Source organism: Amphiprion ocellaris, chromosome 7 (assembly GCF_022539595.1).
Source record: "Amphiprion ocellaris isolate individual 3 ecotype Okinawa chromosome 7, ASM2253959v1, whole genome shotgun sequence".
Taxonomy (NCBI): Eukaryota; Metazoa; Chordata; class Actinopteri; family Pomacentridae; genus Amphiprion; species Amphiprion ocellaris.
The window spans coordinates 37,981,490-38,006,250 of NC_072772.1; the positions used below are offsets into that span (position 1 = coordinate 37,981,490).

General features: G+C 39.4%; 1 protein-coding gene across 1 annotated transcript; it reads right to left on the reverse strand.

Moving 5' to 3' along the window:
- Positions 1-2,077: 2,077 nt before the first annotated feature.
- Positions 2,078-11,709, reverse strand: LOC111567229 (probable serpin E3). Its single transcript, XM_055011893.1, has 7 exons — positions 11,593-11,709; positions 11,432-11,494; positions 11,315-11,325; positions 6,228-6,458; positions 6,029-6,129; positions 5,139-5,222; positions 2,078-4,809 (listed from the first exon to the last, which is right to left on the reverse strand). The coding sequence occupies exons 1-7, from the start codon at positions 11,707-11,709 to the stop codon at positions 4,769-4,771; spliced, it is 648 nt and encodes a 215-aa protein (XP_054867868.1). The 3' UTR covers positions 2,078-4,768.
- Positions 11,710-24,761: the final 13,052 nt, after the last annotated feature.

The following is a 24,761-nucleotide window of genomic DNA, read 5'->3' on the forward strand; positions in this document are numbered from 1 at the left end:
CTGGGAGGCAATTATGATTAATCTCCTGTCCACTAAAGTGCACATCATGCATCACCAGCTATATTTCAACTACAATTCATTGACCACAATTAGGCTATTACTGCTGCTGTTCTTGAAAATATGTCATCTGAGAGACTTGGGAATCTATACAGGAGAGTGAATCCCTCAATGCTGTTTGAATTATTTATGCATCAATTATTTTATAGTTCACATCACATTTCACAGTTCAATACACTGTATATCATTTTATCCATTTGTTTGTTAAATCCATATTTCTAGAGCAAAATGCATGGTGGCCATCTCAGTGGACATGTAAATATATTTTTTAGAAAAATGGGTTGAAATAAAATAAAGTACAAACCTTGTTTTTCATGCGTAAAGATGAATAAAAACAATTGGGGGGAAAAAAATCCTAACTGAGGTTATCATAATTCATGCATGAATGGGTTAAGGCGACATACCAAACAGTGACGTTTTAATTCTTTTTTGGACAATATACTAACATACATGAATTATTGACACACAAACTTACAAATTCTCAAAATACAAGCTCCTCAACTCTGTTCTTGGTTACAGTGATTCATTAGATGTACTTCTCCTATTTTTCTTAAATTACCATGTTTTCATAGCATCATCAAAATTTAATTGAGTTTTTTTTCCACAATGTGACTTCAACATAATCAAAAAATAACCTGTGCTTATTCTAGTGATCTTTTTTGGTAATATGTTTCTTGATTACCACCCATTTGTGCTTCTATCTGCCTTCATCTTTGCAGACGGTGCCAACATGATTGACAACAGATGAGCTTTTTCTTAATTGTTCATTCGTAAGAACTTCAAATTTGTTATTTTTAACTGCTCTAAGCCTCAAGCAGAGAAAGCATAAACCTCCTCTTTGGTATTATCTGAACACGACATCATGACGATTTACTCTAATGAAGCTGGTCGAGTTTTGAGGAAAACACTTTAAATGAACAAGTCAAGTATATTCTAACCACCTGGAGCCTGATGTGCATCAAGAAACATGATGTTTCTTGATGCACATCAGGTGCTGCTGATCTGATCTGACCTGACGTTCAGCCACAGCATCAGTGTCTGATGAAGACAGGACAGCAGATCAGTCCTGTCTAACATCCTACTTCTGTTTCCTCTCACCTGAATCTTCCAACAAACTCCCCGACGTTCCTCCATCTGACGAGCAGAGTCCGTTCAAAAAGTTCACACTTAGTGCCAAAAATATTCATTCAAAGATGAAGAAACCATGAAAAGATCGATAAAACTTGGTGAAGGTGAAATAAAGTGGAGCTCTGTGGCATGTGTGTTGGTGGTTTGATCCCGTCAGGTGTGTCTGAGTGGAACGTACCACCTGCTCAGGTCAGCGGGGGGAACACAGAGATACAAAAGTTAAAAATCCTGGCTCTAAGCCTTAATACAGTTTAGAGTGGACTTCACAGTTTATGTCACATGAGTGCATCTACATTAGCATAACATTTAATTTAATGTAGATGAGTTTTACTGCTCCAATCACAGACTGACCTGCTGCTGACATCACCTGTTCACCTGGAGCTCACCTGTTCACCCGACAGCAGCAACAAACTGGAGAAGAACTGAGGGATTCTGATGACAAGTTCATGGATCAAATAATAATTCAGTGGAATCTTTACTGCAGTAACACATTTTCTTCACCATCATATTACCTGAAAACTAAAAGACTCTCCTCAGTGAAGCAGCTCCTGGTTTATAAATCAAAACGCTGTAAAACACAGAGAAATACTAAAAGATCATTTTATTAAAACCAACAGAAGCTGGAAGAGGATTTTTTTTAAAAAAAAGGCTTTTGTTGCATAAATTCTGCAGCTTCCTGTTGTTGTTGTGGGAACAAGGTTTGACAAAATCGGACTTTCTGAGTGTAAACTGACTCAACGAAACCTGAACTCCAGTCAGAGAGAACAGGTTCCATTAGATTAGATTCTTTATTGTCAGTGGAAAAACAAACATTTTTAGTGTCCAAAACACCACGACAACATGAGTAAACTTGTTTTATGGCTTAACAAAGACAAAAACACACACAAAAAAAACTCTTACATTTCACTTTCTTTCAGATTCTGTGCTGTTTAGAATCAAAATGAAAATAGAAAATAAAAATCTGTTTCAGTCCAATATTTTACTAAAACATTTCACAAATACTCCAAACACTGATAAGAACACTTCATATAAATCATCCATGCAAAAACCTCCAATCTCCAATTATTCTTTATAAATTTATACATTTTTACTGATATATTTGAAAAATATCAAAAAAGGAAAACATACAGTAGAATTTTTTTTAAATAAGTAAAAAACAAAACACATTTTCACATCTGAGCTCAGAAACTAAAATCATAGTATTTTAAACATAAATCTCACGTTTAGGTCGGATATTGTCCATTTATAAAGGAAACACAGAAAAGTGGGAAATATAAAATAGAAATAATTTTAAAGAAGTGATAAAAAGCCCTCATTTCACACACACACACACTTATAACGACCAGAATTATCACCAGAAGGACTCAATTATCAGCCAGAAACGTTAAAAACAGAAAGAATTCATTAGTTTTCTTTCCATCAGAGAAAATTAAGCATATTTAGGCTTCAAGTCTTGTGAAATTATCTTTACTGTACACATTACTGCTCTCTGGCGGACACAGGCGGTAACGACACTATTATTATTTGAGGCAAAGCTGGCGACATTACAGATGAGCAGCACTTCCTGTTTCAACGTAAAACTATCGTAATGCTCTTATGCTAAAACGTGGTTTTGTGAGACTCAGAAGAATCTGCAGTATGAACCAAAATCTATTTCAGGACCACTAGCTTATCGACTCCCTCAAATTGTGTTTGTTGTCACTATACGTTCAAAAATAAACACGTTATAGCTAATGTACAAATGCATTCGTGACCGAAAGTGTTAGCCAGCTAGCGGAAGTGCTAACGAGGGTTTGTTATGACATGGACTAATACCTTAACACGTGTAATTCTAAAATCAATTCTCTCCAAGACACAGAGCTCTAGCTCCGTTTCCTGTCCCGGGTCTAATGTTTCAGCCTGATATCGTGATCAGCACCTTTTAAAGAGACGCTGCTGGTAGCGCTGGAGTTAGCTTGTCACTAGCTTCTGATTAGCTGCTAGCTCGCTAACGCTGCCATCACGGAGATGCTGCTATAGATTGTCATTAGCTACATTGTGGATTCATTTCCTGTTTGGACGTGACTCAGACTACAACAAAAGTAATCGGAGCAAGTGGAGAAGCTAGCTGTCGTTAAATACGACTTGGTTTACACCAGAGATCCTTCTGAATTGACCTAACTCGCTTAGTAATACTTTTGACATAAAATGTACAATAAAGATGCTTTTACCTTGAAGATGAACAGGAAGTGCTGCTCACCTGTAATGTCGCCAACTATACAGTTAGTAATAATGTCGTGTCGTTACCGCCTGTTTCCACAAGAGGTCAGTAGCGCCCCCTCCTGTGACATGATCTTACATGAGAGAGATTAGATGACAGCAGAGACTCAAGACACAAATCTCTGTCCCTGCAACCGATCAATAATCAATAACAACACTGATACATTATCAACCAATCATATTTTGGTCATTTTGTACATGTTTCTGGTAGTTTTATCTCATATTTTGGTCATATTCACAGGACTCACCTGTTTTGAGAAAATCTCCACAACTCCTTGCACTGCTGGCATTTTCTGCACTTTTACAATTACATGTATTCCACAAGCCACTTTATGCTGATGTCACTTATAGTGTAGTAATACTGTATTTATTCATTTTTCATTCTTGTATATATTATTGTTATTATAATTATTATCTTTACTGTAGTAAACTGTAGTTAGTGCTGCTCTGAAAGATTTTTGCTGCTCTAACACTGGAAATTTCCCCTGACCTGGGGAGTAATAAAGAACTGTTGTATATCTATGTGCAAGAACTGATACATCATCTTCCTGTATATAGTCTTCTACATGGTATTTTAAAAAATCTGTGCATATATCCCTCTGGGCTGGAAACTGATTATAGTTTACTGCTATGGTGTATGGCTCTGGCATTAAATATACTACATATATAGCTGGTGGTAAATTCAAAAATATGTAGACCAGCAAATCAAGTATAGTGAGGGTGATGCAGAGTAGACTGATGGAAATGGGCAGCTGGAAGCAGTGGGCTGGAGGAAGGTCAGCAGCAGCAGCATCCCACAGATGGAGATTAGGCCAGTTGGTGGGAGAACCACCACAGATCTGAAGCATCCAGCTCTGGGATCAGGGACACTCGGAGAAAGGACACAGGGAGAAACAGAGTGAGTGTAATGCAATAATGGAACATATATTTATGGTATACCATTGTATATAATGCTAGATAGAGAAGGGCTCAGTGCATCCACAGAGGTCCTCCAGCAGCCTAGGCCTGTAGCAGCAGAACTAGGGGCAGAACTAAGGGACGTCCAAGAGGGGAAGTCAGTTGTGTAAATGAAGACACCAGCTCACCCCGTCAGGGTCCCCCAGTCGTCCCCCATCGTCACCTTCATCATTTACACCTGACAGGAAAACCTTCATCTTCATCAATTATACCTGACAGGAAAACCTTCATCATCATCAGTTACACCTGACAGGAAAACCTTCTTCTTTATCTTCATCAGTTACAGAGTTAGGGTTCTTCAACAGGTCCTCCATCAGCAGGTTAGTTCTGTTTCAGGTCATCAGATGAAGCTCTGGGAAACGTTGCATCAATGTAGAAAAGTTTCCTGGATGTTTTTTGATTTCACCACTGAACATGAATCACAGAACAGAAACAGATTATTTATTAATTTCATTTTTAAACTTCTGAGAGAGAAGGTCCAACAGGAGTAATTCACACACGTGTTCCAAAGCTTCTGTTCACAAAAACCCTCCAGGAGCTCAAGGATAGGTCACCTGTTGATGCTCAGCTCAAACCTGTCTGCTCCACTGAGTATTTCTGTGGTGTCTGATCAGTGCAACTCATTCAAAGATCTATTTATTTTCATACTAAAACTAAAATGTCAAACAGCATACCCTGACTAGGGTGCTTTTCTAGACTAAAACATTGAAAACATCTGTATGATGTGAAGTAAATACCTGTGTGAACCTGTTGCAGTAGAAATAAGAACGGCCGATCTGCTTTGAAAACTGGAGCTCGGGATCTTTTGAGGAGGACCATCCCTGCAGGGGATAGAACAATCATGTTTTAGAAACTTTAGGACAGTTGGTTAGTTCTGTTCTATTAACCCTCGTGTCGTCCTGCGGGTCAAAATTGACCCGTTTTAAATTTTGAAAATGTGGAAAAAAATATTTCACAGTGAAACTTCTGATGTCCACATTTTCAACATTTTGGGGAAATTGTTGTACATTTTTTTGGTGGAAAAAAAATGTTAAAATGTTTCTCAACAACATTCATAAAAAAATCAACCAAAATCCAGCGAATTTCACTGGATTTTGGTTGATTTTTTTTGTGAATGTACTTAAAGACAATAGTAGAAGTTTACTGATATATATAATCACTTTAGATAGATTTTTTTGGAATATTTTTACTCATTTCTTGAAAATATCTACAAGAATTTTCTTGCCAAATCGGGGGATTATTTTAAAATAAAACTTTTAAGGGAAACTTCTAAGGAATTATTGGAATTTTCTTCTGAAGCTTTTGCAAATTTTCAGAAATTTGGGGAATTTTTTTGCTGAATTTTTTGGATCTTTTTTCAGACAAGGAAACAATATTTTTTGGTGCCCGTAAATGAGGACAACAGTAGGATTAATATCTATTTGTTATATTAATATCTATCATATTATCACCAGTAGACAGCAGCTGCTTTGGTCCCGTCCTCCGTGACTTCTATCCTGACTTCATGAAGGCATCAGACACATGAGAGACCCTCCTCCACTTCAGAAGGAACAAACTGTCAGATACCTGAAGAACCTGGGATTAAACCTGAAGGACATCCTGGATGTTTATGAACTGATGGACTGACCTGAGATCCCGGTGAAGTCGGCTGCTGTGGGGTTGAAGGCGTCGCTGATGCCCATAGCGGGGAGCACCGACCTCAGGTTGAACTTGTTCTGCATTCTGAATCTGGAAACACCAGAAGAAGATCCATGTTTATGAACCAAGCCTCATGAAGAGTCTGCAAGTCCTGAACCAGTCTCTAATCCTGAAGCATTGTTCTCTACCTTGGGAGGAAGATGTCCATCCTGGTTCTGCGCAGGCCGGTGTCCCAGGACGCTAGGTGGCGCTGTGTGAGCTGAGCCTCCAGGGAGGACAGTAGCGTCTTCCTCTCGCTGGGTAGAAGCACCTGCAGGCTCAGGGAGCGGCCCAGGAACGGCAGCTCCAGAACCGTGTAGCGCTGATCCGATCCCGTCCTGAGCTGACCTGAGGGGAGATCAATGAGGTCAGGACTTCTTCTGATTCAGTCATCAGTAGAGTTTAGCTCAGGTCTATTTCCACTGATTTCACTTTAAACGTCACTGAACCATGTCCAACAGATTAAAAGAAAGACAACACCAGAGTAGAAAACAGAAACGACTCACATCATTTGTAAATGCGAAACATATTTAACTAAACATTTTATTAAATATCTAGAAAGTGAAACATTTTCTCTTGTCACTGTGATAATAAACAATTATTGGATGGTGAATAGTAAATGTATTTAAATGTTTTGAATGGAACAAGGTTGTAATTAAATACAGGCAAGGACTGGAAAATAAAGAGATTACAGAGATAACAGTGAGTTTCTAATAAATGTGGAGCTGCATGTCTGATAGAGGAAACTGGTTGATGAGAAACAGATGGTAGAAGCTCACTGGGATCAGCTGCAGAGAGGGGACTTAATGTCATTTAGTTCAGAAAATGACAATAGAAACAGTCAAAACATCACCTTGATGGATGATCAGAACTGTCACTGACAAATGTTATTGAACAACCATCTAAGAAGTTTAAATAACTGAAGTTCCAAATGTTCATAGAAATACTGCTCTTTTAAATTCACTGTATATATATATATATATATATATATATATATATATATATATATATATATATATATATATATATATATACACATATATACACACACATATATATATGTGTGTGTATATATGTATATATATATATACATATAAATTATATATATATACATAATTTTATATATAAAATTATGCATATGTATATATGTATATATATATGTATATATATATATACATATATACATATGCATTATTTATATATAAAATTATGTATATATATATATAATTATATATGTATATATATACATATATATATATATACATATATACACACACACATATATATATATATATATATATATATATATATATATATATATGTGTGTGTGTGTGTGTGTGTGCTCTCCGCTGCTGCTGGAGGGGCCACGACTCATCTGGAGGGAACCAGGGAACGGCAGGGGTTAATGGAGAGGCCACGAGGCTGTTATCGACTCATGTGGTCTGATGCCATGAATAAATGAATGAACTGGACGACTCACAAGAACACAAAAAGAAAAAGCCGAACAAGAAAAAAAATCAGCCATCAGGGATCGCTGCAAAAGAAATAATCTTATCATGGACTGGGACAGCGGGAGGATTTTAACATCATAGACCAACAAACATAAACGATGGATCAAGGAGGCCATTGAGATCAGGAAGCAGGCGAGCTGCTCCATGAACCGGGACGAGGGGGACTACACCCTCTAATACCTGGGACTCCATCCTCCAGAGACCACCGGACGGCGGGGGGGCGTGGCCTATCTGACAGATTCTGACAGATCTGTCAGACTGGTCACATGATAAAAAGGACACGTCAGCACACGCCAGATGACGCTCTGAAGAAGACTGCAGTTGCAGTTGAAACATGTCAGCTAAGGTGAAACCATCTTATTTTTGATTTGTTGGTGTAAAAGAAATAACGTTATCCTATGATAGTCAACAACAAAATGAACATCATCCAAATAAAAGTTTCTATCTATCTATCTATCTATCTATCTATCTATCTATCTATCTATCTATCTATCTATCTATCTATCTATCTATCTATCTATCTATCAAAACATGATTACAGTGAAACAGCTTTGAAAGAAGTCAAAAGTCACACTGTTTTCCTGTTCAGTCCCTTCAAATTTATTCATTTTTCTGTTTTATTTTTGGTTATGTGATCATTTTGCATTTCTTTATGGTCATTTTGTGTCTCTTTGCGGTCATTTTTGTGTGTTTTTGTTCAAATTTTTTGTTTCTGTGATTATTTTGTGTCTTTTTGTGGTCATTTGGTCAACACTCAGGCTTCATTAGCTGTAGCACATTAGATCTAACAGTACAATTGATGATAAGCATTAGCTCTAATACGTTACTGTAAAAAATTAGCTGTCATGCATTAGTTGTAGTATAATATATGCAATACATTAGTTGCAGTACAATAGATGCAAACAATGAGCTCTTATACATTTAAACTATTGCAGTAAAAGATGAATATTAGAGCTAAAATGCTGCAGTAAAAGAAGAATATTAGAGGAAAAATACTGCAGTAAAAGATAAATAATATGTGTGTGTGTGTGTGTGTGTGTGTGTGTGTGTGTGTGTGTGTGTGTGTGTGTGTGTGTGTGTGTGTGTGTGTGTGTGTGTGTGTGTGTGTGTGTGTGAGACACTAAACCACAGAAACATAACCTGTAGTTACTGTGCGTAGAACACAGCTGTGTTTACTCGCACTAAGCTCCACTCTCCTTACTGAGCATTTAAAGGTTTGGAAGATCCTCCATGATGGCGGAGGGGACTGATTTCCAGGTCACAGTAGCAAAGAGCACTCAAGGAGTAAGTATAAGTTGGACGCTTAGAAGCGCTATTGTTAAATATAGCAACTTTTATTATTTTCGAGCAGCTGTTTGCCACATGCAGCCCTAAACTGTAACAGCTCTCCAATAGAAACACTTCTTGGTGAACAGTTTTATGACCAGGAAAACAATTTGGACTACAATGTACTCTTCTATATGTTTATATTCATGGAAACAAAACCATTGCCTCACTTGTTGAACATTGAATGCAGTGGACACACACCATCAGAGTCAAATGGTTTGGACAAAAAGGAAGTCTCTTACTACTAAATCAAGACATCAAACTTGCGGAAGATCACGGTGGAGACTCAAAGTTTCGCTCCAGCCATCCATTTGTAGCCTGAAGTCCTGCGGAGAGGTTGGACATGTCGGCCCACTTCCTCATCTAGAGAAGAACTGGATCAGACTGAGACAAGGACATGTTAGGATTTATTTTTTTTAAGGCACTGCTAGCTGAACACTGAACTTGATGTCACAAATGAGTAATACAATATTGATATTTGTAATGTATAAAACAGAGTTATGGTCCACTTTAAAGAAGTACCTGCGCAAGGTATTATGGGATGCCTGTTACCCCATGTTTGGCGGTCTGGTCTGGCAGTTCAGAAGTAAACACATTGAAAGACACCACTTCTCATTTCGCCTCATTATATTTTATGTCTATATAAGATATACAGACATTACAATATTAATAACCATTTGTTGTGTAATTAATGTATGAGTTGTGTTGACCTGAATAGAGAGAGAGCATTAACCCCAGGCTCTGAAGGGTTAAATACATGATGGATACACACAGGTCAGGCTGGAAAGCTACAGCTGCGCGCACACACACACACACACACACACACACACACACACACACAGCACACACACACACACACACACACACACACACACACACACACACACAAGTACAAAGAGTGTTTTCACACACACAGCACATTCCTATGTCCTTATAATAAAACAACTAATTTTACTGAAACCGCTAAACTCAAGGTTGTTTAAGAGTGGAAACCATAATAATCCTCCCTATGAGACACCACCAGCAGCTGCATCACATCTCAGTTAAACAGAGCGAATAAGACTGACAGGTAGAGAGAGGGAAGAGGGGTTCTAGGAGGTTCTTTTACAGGATGGTTCCTGGAGATTGGATGAATCGTGTGCCAGAGATATGGACGTATCTGTGCACCAACCAATGGGAGAGCTAAGTCTACACCACGGTTATCCCCACCTTTAGCCAATCACTGTTCAATATTTGAATGATATGTTTGTGTTCAATAACCAATCACATTTCACAATACGGTATAAAATGTTCTTTTCATATCAGACTTTGTCATTTTCTGGGAGGCTGTTCCAGACAGAAAAGGTCCTTGATCAAGATTCTTTTGAGACACTGATGGCAGAAAATAAACAGCTTAATTGGAAAGTAGTAGTTTGTTTTCTATCTCAAAAAACGAACCTGCTCAACAGACACAAGTGTCAAAAAGCATTCACACAAAGCAACTAACTTTCCACTGTAAAATAATAAAAACAAGGGTTTTCTTGCAGTGAGAATTGTTTTACACCCATCCAGAGGTTTGAGCAGGCACCAAAGGAAAATAATAACAGAACTTAGTATGAAATCCGTTTTCACATTTTGGGTTCCAAGTACTCAAGCATTATTGATGTGTCTGTTACTGAATAGTGAGAAAAAAACAGAAAAATACTCAGATTTTTGTCCAGATAATTCACTCTACAGCAATTTGTATCAGTCATGCTCACTGCTGTGTGTGGTCAAACATCCATTTTAAAGATAAGAAAAACTCAGCAGAGGTTTAAGAATGAAACTAGCCCAGATGTTAAAGAAGGACAACGTCTATAAAAAGAACAGGAAAAACATTTTCAGTTCAGTGGCTGAACTAAATAGTCTGATCCCCAAGTCGAAAGAAGTCATCTTGATGGTGTGGTTGCATTTTTGTTAAAATCGAAGATAAACTTTGCAAAAAACTTTTTAATATCACAACTCAACAACCACCTTGGCAGAGCATCTAAAGACAGCAGGTTAAACGCATTCGTTTTCTAATCCTGGATCATTCTTGTGTTGGAATCACCAGTTCACATATTTCTGTTTTCAGAAATCATAGGAGAATAAGGGGCTGCTCTGTTGTTATCATCATATCACAATATCTCATTTCAGAGTGCAGTTATTTCTTCTGTTACTGATCTACATCACCATGTAACACAAAACGCCTGCCTGGTGGCTAGTTTGGCCTCAAACAAAGAATGAGCAGCTTCTTCTGCTGCTGCTACATCCCAATACTCATGTTAAAATAATGTGTTTTTTGAAAATGAATACTTGTAAAACATTCTACTCGACCCACAAAATCAATTCGGAACCTCTAAATGTGTACACTATGGGCTCTCTGAGGAAGTGTTTATAACCTGAGGTAGCTCTGTGACACAGACAAAGAGGAGATATAAAAACAGGTCTACTGTGCTTGTTCACTGGCTCCTGTTTAAAATAACTCACTGAACAACTGCTGACATTTTTCAACTCACTTTGGCAAAGCCTGAGTTTGCAAACACATAGTTCATGATCCAGTAGTTTGAAGGATTACACAGCTTTAAAAGAATAAAAGACATTTAACCAGAATCCATTAGTTTTTTTAAAATAGTTGAGTGTTTTTATGCATTGGGCCGTATTCAGAGGCAGGTTTTACTGGATTATTGTCCTGCAGAGGCGCCAGCGTCTGACCTGAGTTTGGACGAGTGAAGGATCCTCCCTCCATCAGTCCTTTACCCACTGTGGGAGTGGAGCCCCTTCCTGCAGGCTGCATCCAGCCAACAGGCCAGCCAGTGCACCACCTCACCCCTGCAGAGACACACAAAGTGAACCATGTTAGCAAACAGCGGCGGCACCATCGTTCTGCTGATATAGAAAGCTTGATGACCGCTGGTCCGCTTCAAGCAATTTAAACAGAAGCATGAAAGGTTATGCACCACAATTACACATGTACACACACTTAGCTAAAACCTCTGCAAAACTTTAACAGCACAAATCACAAGTGGTTGTTTTGACAGTGAGTCTGTTGAATGCCCCAGTGAGACATAATTGCACAGCATTTTAGCTGAGGTACTGAGAATTACATTTTTAGAAATAAAAGTCAATTAAAAAAAAGCACAAAAGACAACTGCATTTGGTCTTCTAACTCATTTTCAAACATAATACCTACACAAAACAGCTGACAGCAACAGCAAATTGGGTTTGGAATTATTCTGACAATTATTTCATCTAATGCATCACTTTTTAAGAAAAAAGTCAAATGTGTTGTATTTTCAGTTTTTTATGTCACTGTAAGAAAGCATTTATGTCCACTTTATGATTTTAGATCCTGCATTTAGGTTTTCAATCTCATTTTCTCCTTCCTCTGTACGTTTTTGACATCATAGTAATTCTAAATTATTATTATTTCCCACCTAACACATTTTGTAACGCACAGAAATGTGACACAACCAGGTTGTTGTTGTTGCTATTACAAATTCAATATATTCAGGTGTGTGGCCTGTTTCAATCTGGCATCCCATATTTTTTTTTTTTTTTTTTTTAACCAATTTTCTGACAAGCGATTAACAGAATGATCAACTACTCATCTGGACAATAATCTGAATATTAGACAATAAAAAAAAATAATAGTAGCAGCAGGCTGCACAGTAGCTTGGTGGTTAGCTCCGTCGCCTCACAGCTAGAAGATCCTCGGTTTGTGTCCCAGCCTTCCTGGGATCTTCCTGCATGGAGTCTCCATGTTCTCCTGTACATGCGTGGGTTTCCTCCAGGTTCTCCCACAGTCCAGAAACATGCTGAGGTCAATTGGTGATTCTAAACTGTCCATCAGGTGTGAATGTTTGTCTCTCTGTGTAGCCCTGTGATACAGTTACCTGTCCAGGTGAACCTGTGATAGACCGTTACCTGTCCAGGTGTCCCCTGCCTTCACCCGCAGTCAGCTGGGATAGACCTCCAGCCCCCCATGACCCTGATGAGGATCAAGAGGATCCGACGACTCGACGGACAGACGCTTTATTAATCCCGAGGGAAATTCAAAATATTCAGCAGCTTACATACAAAAACAAAAATAACAAAAAGGCAAAACAGACAGGTTAGTAACATGAACGTTAACGGTTAGTATATACTCTAAAAAACTTGCTGTATAATACTATAAACATTTCTAATTTTAAAATCTATAGAAATACTAATTGTATTAAAAGTCAATAAAACAGTGTTTACACCTTTCAAGACAACGTGGTTTAAAGTGATTTAAAATTATTTAAATGGTTTAAAGTGATTTTGACAGGTAGCACGAAAACACTTGTAAACTACATAAAATGCAGACATTCTACAATCACATTGGATCAGTCCTGATGTGCTCATGACTGCGTGAGTATCAGGTAAACAACACTTAAAACAGGATGATGAAATTTAAGAAAAACAATGCAATATATTATTAATGGTAATAACTTTATTTACACTGACCTTTCTCTCTGGCTGTGGTGGGCACTGGACACTTTACCACCAACAGCTGCTGGAAACTGATTTTTGTTTCACACCTTTGCTTTTTCCTTTTGAAAAACGTCTTCATCAGTTACACCTGAAAGGAAAACCTTCATCTTCATCAGTTACACCTGACAGGAAAACCTTCATCGTCATCTTCATCAGTAACACCTGATAGGAAAACTTCATCGTCATCTTCATCAGTAACACATGACAGGAAACCTTCATCGTCATCTTCATCAGTAACACCTGACAGGAAAACGACACCTGGGCAGAGAACCTGGCGGAGAACAACAGGAGGAGCAACTTGGGCACAGAACGTGGAGGAGAACGACAGGAGGGGCCACCTGGGGGCAGAACTTTGAGGAGATCCTGGAGGAGAATGACAGGAGGAGCCACCTGGGCACAGAACGTGGAGGAGAACCTGGAGGAGAACCTGGTGGAGAATGACAGGAGGGGCCACCTGGGCAATGAACGTGGAGGAGAACCTGGAGGAGAACGACAGGAGGAGCGACCTGGGCGGAGAACCTGGTGGAGAACAACAGGAGGGGCGACCAGTGCTCAGAACGTGGAGGAGAACCTGGAGGAGAACGATAGGAGGAGCGACCTGAGCACAGAACTTGGAGGAGAACCTGGAGGAGAACGACAGGAGGAGCCACCTGTGCGCAGATCCTGGAGGAGAACGACAGGAGGGGCCACCCGGGGGCAGAACTTGGAGGAGAACGATAGGAAGGGCCACCTGTGCGCAGCATCTGGAGGAGAACCTGGAGGAGAACGACAAGAGGAGCGACCTAGGCGGAGAACCTGGTGGAGAACAACAGGAGGGGCGACCCGTGCGCAGAACCTGGAGGAGAACCTGGAGGAGAACGACAGGAGGGGCAACCTGGGCACAGAACGTGGAGGAGAACGATAGGACGGACCACCTGGGGGCAGAACTTGGAGGAGAACCTGGAGGAGAACGACAGGAGGAGCGACCTGGGTGGAGAACCTGGAGGAGAACGACAGGAGGGGCCACCCGGGGGCAGAACTCGGAGGAGAACCTGGAGGAGAACGACAGGAGGAGCGACCTGGGCAAAGAACTTGGAGGAGAAGCTGGAGGAGAACGACAGGAGGGGCAACCTGGGGGCAGAACTCGGAGGAGAACCTGGAGAACGACAGGAGGAGCAACCTGTGCGCAGCATCTGGAGGAGAACCTGGAGGAGAACGACAGGAGGAGTATCTGGGCGCAGAACGACAACAGGAGGTAGGGCTAATGCAACTTTTGGTTGTTATTGATGGTGAACCAAGATGGACAGCGAGCGGGTGATGTTTTGCCCGTTTTGTGGGGAACATATGAACCGATTGACGCGGTTTTGTTTTTCGTGTGGTCGGTCTTTAGAGTGTTTAAATGGCGCAGATCAGACCGACAGAGTGCATTAGCCGCTCCTCGTTGTCACTTCCGGTTCAATCCCGGAGTTGGGACATTCCCTTTCCGGTTAAATTTAATTTGTAAATTTGTTTTTGGATTTGTAAAAGTGTTTTGTCGCTTGTAAATTTGTCTTGGAGGTTGTAAAAATGGTTTGCATCTTGTGAAATTGTTTTTCTAAAATGTAAATTTGTTACAGAACTTGTCATTTTGTTTTATGATATGTAAAAATGTTTTTCTAAATGTAAATTTGTCTCAAGCTTTGTAAAAGTGTTTTGCATTATGTAAATTTGGTTTGCACCTCTCGGCCACCGTATTGTCCTCTATCCTCGATGAATAATATCGGGGATAGAGGACAACCCTAGAGCAATATTCTGCTTTAAGCCTTCCATTAATGATGTATTTACTTTCGGCTGACCCAAAGAACCTGAAAAAGTCCATTGATAATTGGTATAAAGTGCACAAGCATATTGGAGACACTCCATCTACTTCCCGCTTTGCCCCGATATGGGGTAATATACAATTCAGTGCAGGAAGGGCAGATGGTGGCTTTAAAATCTGGAAAAATGAAGGTGTGCAGAAAATAGAAGATGTGTGTTGATAATATTCTCTAAGGGCAGCCTCCTTACATTTGAACAATTGCGCCAGGTGCACGATATTCCGAAAAAACATTTCTTCAAATATTTACAGCTACTGGAGAAACTCACTCACATGATCAAAACATAAAAATGTAATGACTGAACCACCACTATCATATTGAAAATGTCATTATTTAAAAGGACAGAAGCAGGTTTCTTTGTTTTACTGAGGCTTGAAGTGTCATGATAAAGAGTCTGCCACTGATAGGCTGGAAGCATGCAATCAGATATGCAAAGAATTGTGTAATCTGATTGCCTCTGAATGGGAGGCAGCATGTATCAAAGCCCAGAAAGCAAACTATTAATACCAGAATTGAACTTATTACAAAACAAATGGTTAGATGAGAACCTGTATCACACCAGTGAAATTGAACCGTTGGTCCCCTGACGTTCTAGATACCTGCATTAAGTGCTCAGAAGAAAAAGGAACTCTGATTCACTGTGCTTGGGAATGTCCAAAAATCTCCAAGCCAAACTGTGTACTTTAGGTATATATCCAGAAAACTTTAAAACAATCGACTCTGATTTTGGACTCCTGCCGGCCAGGAGGACGATATCTTTATCTAGGAAGAAAATGGACATTCCTCCGATAAGCGTATGGGTGAAGGAGATGGCATACTGTACTGTATTGGAGAAACTCACTCACATGATCAGAGGTAGAACAGAGGGAGTCTGAAAATGTATGGAAACAGCTGTTGGAATATCTTGAACAACAAGGTGCTGTGGGATGAACTGCTGAATGTTGAGCGTTGTGTCTGTTGTACTATTTTTATTTTTTTTTCCAAATGTATTCATTCTAGTTTACTTGTCTTTCTGTTTTGCCTTTTGACACCATATTGTCTGAATGTTTGTATAATGTTAAAATTTCAATAAAATAGTGTTTACATTTTTTTTTATCAAGATCTTAATTTCTAGGGCATGAAGGCTTACAATTACTATAGATAAGGGAGATAAACTTTGCCAAATGTGAAACCCTGGGGCCTGGACCCTTCCATCCACAAAGTGTATTGGATTCTACCATATCTGGATAGGGTTCTGGACAGCCTGAGATCTTTGGAATTTGTAATTAATTTAGGTCCTTGACTTTGTTTCAGGTGACCTAATAAGAACCGAAAGTGGTAAAAAATTGTGGTTGCATTAAAATACACCCCATACTCGGCTATGCATTTATTGGGATTAACTTGTCAGTTCAGCAGTCTATATCATCATCATATCACACAGTCTCTTTTTAAAACTCGCCTACCAGTTTTAAATGTTCATACAATCAGACAATGTTTGAATTGCCAGTTAGTTTTGAATGGTGTACTAAACGTACAACTGCAATGTTGTGGAAAAAAGAAATGTTACTTTTGTTTAAAATGAATACCAGTAAATCTAGTCAATGATTAATATAAACACGTTAATTTTCTTACATCACACATCCTGACATTGGTCTTCCGCGTTTCTTATCCTCCGAGAAGAAACGTGGAAAACCAAGAAGGGCAGCTGTCCTCCTGTTCTGATTTGTGTCCTACACAAAGTTAGACAAAAGTGAAGTCATGCAATACTACAGTTCTTATGGAAGTTCACATTGACAAATTCACATTATACATACCTCTTTATCCAGGTACTGCATAACACTTTGAAGGGTCAACCTCCTGCTTGAAGAAATGGCTGCTTTATACAACTGCAAGAGAAAAAAAAACAAAATGAGCTGCATGTTTTGAAAAAGATAATGTGAATCAATTTTTAACCTATCTGCATCATCTTATATCGCATGAGTGAGTAAGAGTGAGAGAAAGAGATATTTTGGGTCCTTCTACATGAAACTGCATTTACGTTATCAAGTATTTCTACAAAGAACCAAAAAATCTAGTACAACATTTAAAAAAAGACACAGGGATTGGATCTAACAAATATTTGATATTGTAAGTTGTATAGAAAATAAATTCCAGAATTTCAATCAATAAAAATAAATTAATTTCCCCAAATTTGCCTTTTACAAGCTCCCAATTGAAAAAAAAAATTGCTTCCATTGTTTTGTTTAATGTGACAGTGAAAATAATATATTTGGGACAAATTTGAGGGTGTCAATATGAGCTTAATGAAGCTGTCATTAGGAATAAGAATTACATCAAACCAGATTTTCTGACCTTTTATGGAATAATCAATTTAATGACCACCAGATTAACCAGTAGACTGTAGGTAAGTAGTAAAAGTAGAGAAAGATAAACTAGACAAGCCACACAGTTCAGACAGTGCTGCACCCTGACAGAGATCTTCATCCCCAGAGCAGCTGCGGTAGAGGAGCTCTGTTGTGATAGAGCGAGCAAGAGGATGAATACGAGAGAGAGAGAGCGATGGTAGATAAACAGCGTGATGCAAGAAATTCACAGTATTTCAGCTCGTTTCATTACTATACGCTGTACAAACACAAATGCCTCCCTCAAACACTCGGACCATCGACAAATACGTTGACTATATGCAGTAAATATAAGCGTCCAAGTCCTTTAGACTTCATTAACTTGTTATTTCACAAGTTAAAACTTACCGTGCAGATGGACAAATAGACAAAATGCGGGCCCTTTTGATCCGGGGGAGGGGAGGGGGAGGGGAGGGGGAGGGGAGGGGGGGCTCAGTTTCGCGGGGCATACCGGCACAACTTTAACTGTGTGCAAACTAGCTAGCTAACAAAAGGGGTAACGTTTAGCCAGAAGGTGCTTGCAGGCAAATGTTGAATTCCAAAAGTTTTTTTTATTGCTCCTGTCACATCGGAAGCATTCTAACCTAAATGAACGCCCCTCAACTAAAATGTCCGCCATTGACAACAGTGGTGTAGTTTACTAATGCGCCCTTTCAACTTTGATTAACACGATGGATTAGCATAGAGAAAAACACGGAAATGTAGTCATATTCGCAAAGCTCTGTCAATGTGCTGATTTTATTCCATTTTTATCACAGAAGAAACTGCCATTGTTTTTAAATTTTATCAACAAAAACTCAAAAGCACTTTCAGAAGATAACTTACCTCCTCGCTGTGTCTCTTCTCCCAGCAGAATGACGTATCCCTCCGCCCTGGTCAGTTGCACTCTGCTGCGTCACTGCGTCCAGATTGCAGCTAGCTGTAAAAGGCTGTCCGTCCGCAGCTGGAAGTAGTCCGCCGCTGTTTTCTATATTGTTTTGTCAATAATTAAGTTGGGGTTGAAATACTGTGGTTTGTCCAGTTTAGACAACAGGTGAGGTCGACAGTTTCTTGTATATCATAGAGTTAGGGTTTTATTTTTGATTAATCCCAAGATTATGGTATATTCTCAGCAGGGGAGGTGGAGGCGGAGGGGGGTGGGGGGGAGGCGGAGGGGGCCGAAGCACCTGCCCTTTGCTCCTTGATGTCCAAAGTGCCCCTGTTGTCAAAGTTGTTTTTTTTTTAATTCTATTTAATTTTGTTTTTATTTGTAAGTGTGTGCTGTGTGTGTGTGCGCGCCGTGTGTGTGTGTGTAGTCTGTGTGTGTGTGTGTGTGTGTGTGTGTGTGTGTGTAAAAGTCTCTGAGGACCAAAATAATAATTTAAAACAAACACTAAAAATAATTCAGATCTACGTCGGTCGGTCACGTGATCTACGTAGACGTCCCCCACTGCTCTGAGGGGTCCAGATGTTCCCCTGTAGCTCTGCGCTAGCGCCGCTAGTCTAGAAAACGGAGACCCGAGGGGAGGACATCAACAACTGATGGTCCTGATGGAGGGGAGGTTCTGCAGCGGGAGTTCGTTTATGTACGGTGTATTTTGCAAGATGACTGATGAAGTGAGCATCCTGTGTGTGTGTGTGTGGTCTGACTCTGCACACACACCTGTCATCAGTTCTAGGGAGCCGCTAGTTAACCACACAGCTTGCTGAGAGGATAAAGCTCTGCCAGGCTTCTTTTTGTTTCTGTATTGTTTCTGTTGTCCATGGGCCAAAGTGCATCAGAGAGATGTATTATTTTACTGTCAGTGATTGCATGTGTTTCCTGTTTTCTAGAGGCAATGAGACAGAGGGTTATGTTATTTCACTGGAAACTACGTACATGCATTTTCACATAATTTGGACTATTGCAGTACAAATACAATACAATAATAATTAGAGAGAATTTGAATTGTTGATTTTCTCAACTTCTCATTTAAAGATATCAGTACTTGTTTATAACATTTGTATATATAGACCAAATTATAATATAATATGAATTAAATATAAATATAAAACCTTTTAGAACGTTGCTGTCCTGCGCAAAAGTGGATAGTCAAACAGAATATAAAGTACAAATACATTTAAATACATGATTTTCTATATCATTTAATTGTTTTTAAACTTATTATTAGCACTACGAATAATAAAGGGCAGACTATGAATCAGCACCATGGAGCAAATCCGTGGCTCTACAGTACATGTCTGGAAAAGGTATGAAATTTAAAAGCAAGGACTCCAGGGAAGAGTAGCCACAGTTAAACAGTCCAGTGTCTAATGGTGATGTAAATTCAGCCTTCAAAATAATAATTTTTCTCACATACACTACCATCACAGGTCAGGGGTTTGAACCCAATGACCTTCTGATCAGCAGTCCCTGAGACCTTAGCCACTGCTGCCACCTTGTATTATGAGGTATGTTTCTGTATTGATGTTTCAAATTCTTGCTCCATGTGCCCCCTTTTAACTTTGAGCACCTGCCCCTCCAAAGGTCTCTGCATGGCCCTGCTCCCCTCCTCCCCCCAGCACCCTGTTTCTTTTTCAAGGTATAACTGACAGAAATAGAGTTAAATCAACACTGGACGGGTCCCTGATAAAGTGATGTGGGACTGCTATTATTTTGAACACCACTGTAGATCTTCTTCCTCTCCAGCTCCGTTCATCCTTCTTGCTTCTATCTGCAGATCTCCACATTTATCCTCCAGCAGCCTCCAGAGATAACTTGCACCAAACACCGCCCCAGAGCCGGTCGGTCGTTCAGATACGTCGGGAGGATGGAGCAACGGTTTCCTCTCCTCGTCCATCTCCTGATCATTCGGGTAGAGAATCCTCTCTGGTGCTCTGGAGGGTTTCTGCAGGAACGTCTGGATGCTAAAGTGTTAGAGAAGACAGATCTCAATCTCCAAAACACTGAAACTAAAACACTCATTGTAACACAATAAACAGATTTATATATCATCAGAAAGAACATTCAGACAAAAAACTGAAAAAAATGGAAACGCACGTTTATCATAAACTGTTGTCTCTTTATGGATGCACAGAAATCAGGATTCAACTGAGATTCAGCCTGAACAGAAAAATAAAACAAACTGGCAGTCCATCACTCTGTTTATTCATTTTACAAGTTTCAGGACATGTTTGTTAGGGTTAGACTCTTTTTTTTAAATTCTAGAAGTTAAACGTGTCTAAAAACTGATCTAACAAGAAGATCAGGCATAAAAACTGTTTCACAGAAGAACTAAAAAATGTGTTAAAGACGTTAGAGAGAAGATTCTGTGTGCAGAAATTGTAGAAAAACCTGTAATCGTAGAACTAATACAGAGGTGAGCAAACTGGCTATAAATTTTGACAAAAAAAATATTATATGCATCTATCTTTAACCATTAAATCAGTTTAAGGAAAGTTTCTTTAGACTCTTTTCTTTTCAATTCTAGAAGTTAAACATGTCTAAAACTGATTCAACAACAAGATCAGACATAAAAAACTGTTCACTGAAGAGACTAAAACATGTCAAAAGACATTGTAGTTTAAAACAACGTATGTAAAAATGTTTTTAAAAATGTAAACAACCTGTAATGTAGAATTAATATAGAGCAAAAATACTTGCATACAGTGTGCAAACTCGCGTATATTAGAAAATATATTTGTATGCATCTATCTTTAACCATTAAATCAGTTTTAGGAACGTTAGATTCCTAAAACCCTAACCCTAATTCTAGAAGTTAAATGTGCTTAACAAGAAGATCACATCAACTTATCGCATACATTTTGAATCTTTTTGGGCAAATGTTTGGGTAATTTTATACAATTTAGTCAATGAAAAAAGTTTTTGGATCATTTTGCACAAAGATTCCACTTTTTTGAGCAAATCAAGTCATTTGGATTCATTTTGAACAGTTTTCAGTTATTTCAAAGTCAATTTCAATTCAATTTTATTTATATAGCACCAATTACAGTCAAATTGTCTCGAGAGGCTTTACAGAACCCATATGCCTGAACCCCCAGAGCAGCCCTAAGGAGACAGTGGCAGGAAAACACCCTTTTAACAGGGAAAAAAAACCTCGAGCAGAACCCGGCTCTAATGTGGGGGGACCCATCTGCTGCTGGCCGGGTGGGTTGAGAAGGACAGAAGATGTAGAGGTAGAGATAGAGGGATACAGATAGAGGGGTAGAGATAGAGAGGTGGGGGGTGGGACACAAGGACCATAAAACACAACCACACATCTGAAGCATCCAGCTCTGGGACCAGGGACACTCGGAGAAAGGACACAGAAAGAAACAGAGTGAGTGTAATGCAATAATGGTATATATAGTAAATACATAGGTAGTTAGAGAAGGGCTCAGTGCATCAAGAGAGGTTCCCCAGCAGTCTAGGCCTATAGCAGCATAACTAGGGGCAAACTAAAGGGACGTCAAGAGGGGAAGTCAGTTGTGCAAATGAAAACACCAGCTCACCCCGTCAGGGTCACCCAGTCAGCCCTAACTATAAGCTTTGTCGAAAGGAAGGTTTTAAGCCTGGTCTTAAAAATAGAGAGGGTGTCCGCCTCCGGAACCCAAACTGGGAGCTGGTTCCACAGGAGAGGAGCTGATAACTGAAGGCTCTGCCTCCCATTCTACTTTTAGAGATTCTAGGAACAACAAGTAAGCCTGCAGTCTGAGAGCGAAGAGTTCTGCTAGGATAATATGGTACTATCAGGTCTTTAAGATATGATGGAGATTGGTTGTTAAGAGCTTTATATGTCAGAAGAAGGATTTTGAATTCTGTCTAGATTTAACAGGAAGCCAATGAAGAGAAACCAATATAGGAGAAATATGATCTCTCTTGCTAACTCCCGTCAGTACTCTGGCTGCAGCGTTTTGGATCAGCTGTCGATGTTTCAGAGAGCTATTGGGACAACCTGATAATAAGGAATTACAGTAGTCAAGCCTAGAAGTAACAAATGCATGGACTAGTTTTTCTGCATCACTCTGAGACAGGATAAAAGTGCAGCAATAACAGAGGTAGACCAGTTATATGACAGCATTGTAAAGTCTGACTGATGTTGGGATAAACGACCTGTGGAAAATCCTCTCCTCTAAAGCTAAAGTGACTGCAGGCCTTTCTGTCTTTCAGTGCTTAGAAAACTATATGAAATAGGAAATCTTTCCAGGGATACTTTAAAATGAACCTCTGCTGTTGATGCAGATACTGTGACATCTGTCTTCATCTCAGGTGTCTCATGTTCACTGTGAGGATCTTCTGAGTGAAGCCAACAGAAGGAAAACCTCATCTGGTTGTGAAGAAGGAGACTGAATGGACAACATCCTCTGTGAACAACTTCCTGTTTAACTTTCACTTACAGAAGGACAGAGCAACTCTCAGCAGTTTATTATTCTCTGTTCTTAGTATTCACAGGTTCCATTTATCACCTTTAACTTCATCTCTGCTGTTGTAGCAGAAATACAATATAAAAAAGTCAATGTTATTTATAGCAGATATGCAGCATTAAACCATCAACACATTCAGGTCAAGAGCTTCATTATTTCCTTTATTGCACATTTAAAAACTGCATTATTTAACTATTGTGAACTGTACAGATGTGTAAACATATAGAAAACGGATGAGATAAATTCTGTGTGCTGACAGTGAAATGTAAAACTGAAAAGTAACATGACAAGTTGTATTCCTGAAGACGGGAGAGCAACTGAATCTCAGCGATAATGTTAATACTGGAAGGATGCGGAGGACATTCAGTTGCTGCTCCATTCCTCATCAGTGATTGAAGGAGAAAAGGACTCTTCAGACAACCACAGCTGGATGTCATGTTTCCTGTAGTTTCAGTCATCCAGCTCAGATCCGATTGACCAACGATCCAGACCAAGGCTGAGAAGGAAAGGACACTAACAGTGAGGAAAAGGATCCACAAGGTTCCTTTCATTCCCAGCGGCTAACATTAAATATCTAGAGTGAACACATCAGGATATGAATGGAACAAATAGAGTGTAATTTTGTTCTATATTTTAATCCCATAAAATTGGGAATGTTGTTTTCCTTGTTGAGTGCTAAAGAACATTTACTGTCTTAGATGGACAATAAAGTTTATTCTTTTTATTCTAATGTATCATTAGCATTAACATGAGCTCCACAGTTATCTCACCATACACTGTTGGAGAGAAAAAAAACTGAAGCAAAGAACAGAGATACTAACTCAGAACTGAACTGAGAGATAACATTCATCAGTAACAGTTCTGTGGAGGAACATTAATGTAGATTTATTTACATCTGCTGATCATTAAAACAGCAATCGATCCGTTATGATTGATCAGCTGTGATCTGCAGGAAACTTAGCTACAGCTAACAGTTAACTATGACACTAACAAACCTGATTTAGCATCAGCGTTAACACTAAACGAGGAAACGTAATCTCAGATTTACAGAACAATTTTTAAACACGATGTTAGAACATGTTTATATCAGAGGTTACAGTCTGATGTTAACTTACAGTAACTTCACTGCTTTATATGTGATGTTGTCCAGATGTGGAGAAGAGTACAACTAGTTACAAAAATGACTTTAACACTTACCTGCAGAGTTTATCTTTACTTTTGGAGGCTAACGTTGTTAGCAGCAGCAGGTAAACAGCAGAAGCCGTAAATGTGGGCGGGACAGAGAGTCCTCGCCTCTCAGTCTGACCAATCACTGCTCTCCGGCTCTCAGTCAGTCTGACCCATACGTAGATCTTCATATCTCTGGTAGCTGCAGCTCCCAGTGAACAGGAGGATTTTATTAGAGGAAGTCAGACACAGAGAAACATTAGAGCTCACACTGAAACGGAGCTACAGCTCTGTGTCTTGTAGAAGATTTATTTTCAAAGCTACATGTGTGACGGTAATAATCCGTGCCAGAGCAGACCTCATTAGCACTTCCGCTAGGTCGGCTAACCTTTCCGGTCACTCCAGGGATGCTGTTGTCGGTAATGTAGCCAGAATATGGATTCATTTTTCCTTTGGGCTTGACAAAGACGAGAACAAAAATATTCAGAGCAAGTGGAGCAGCTAGCTAACGCTTATTACAGTTTGATTTACATTTTCAATATCACATTTTTGAAACACGTAATTTTTCC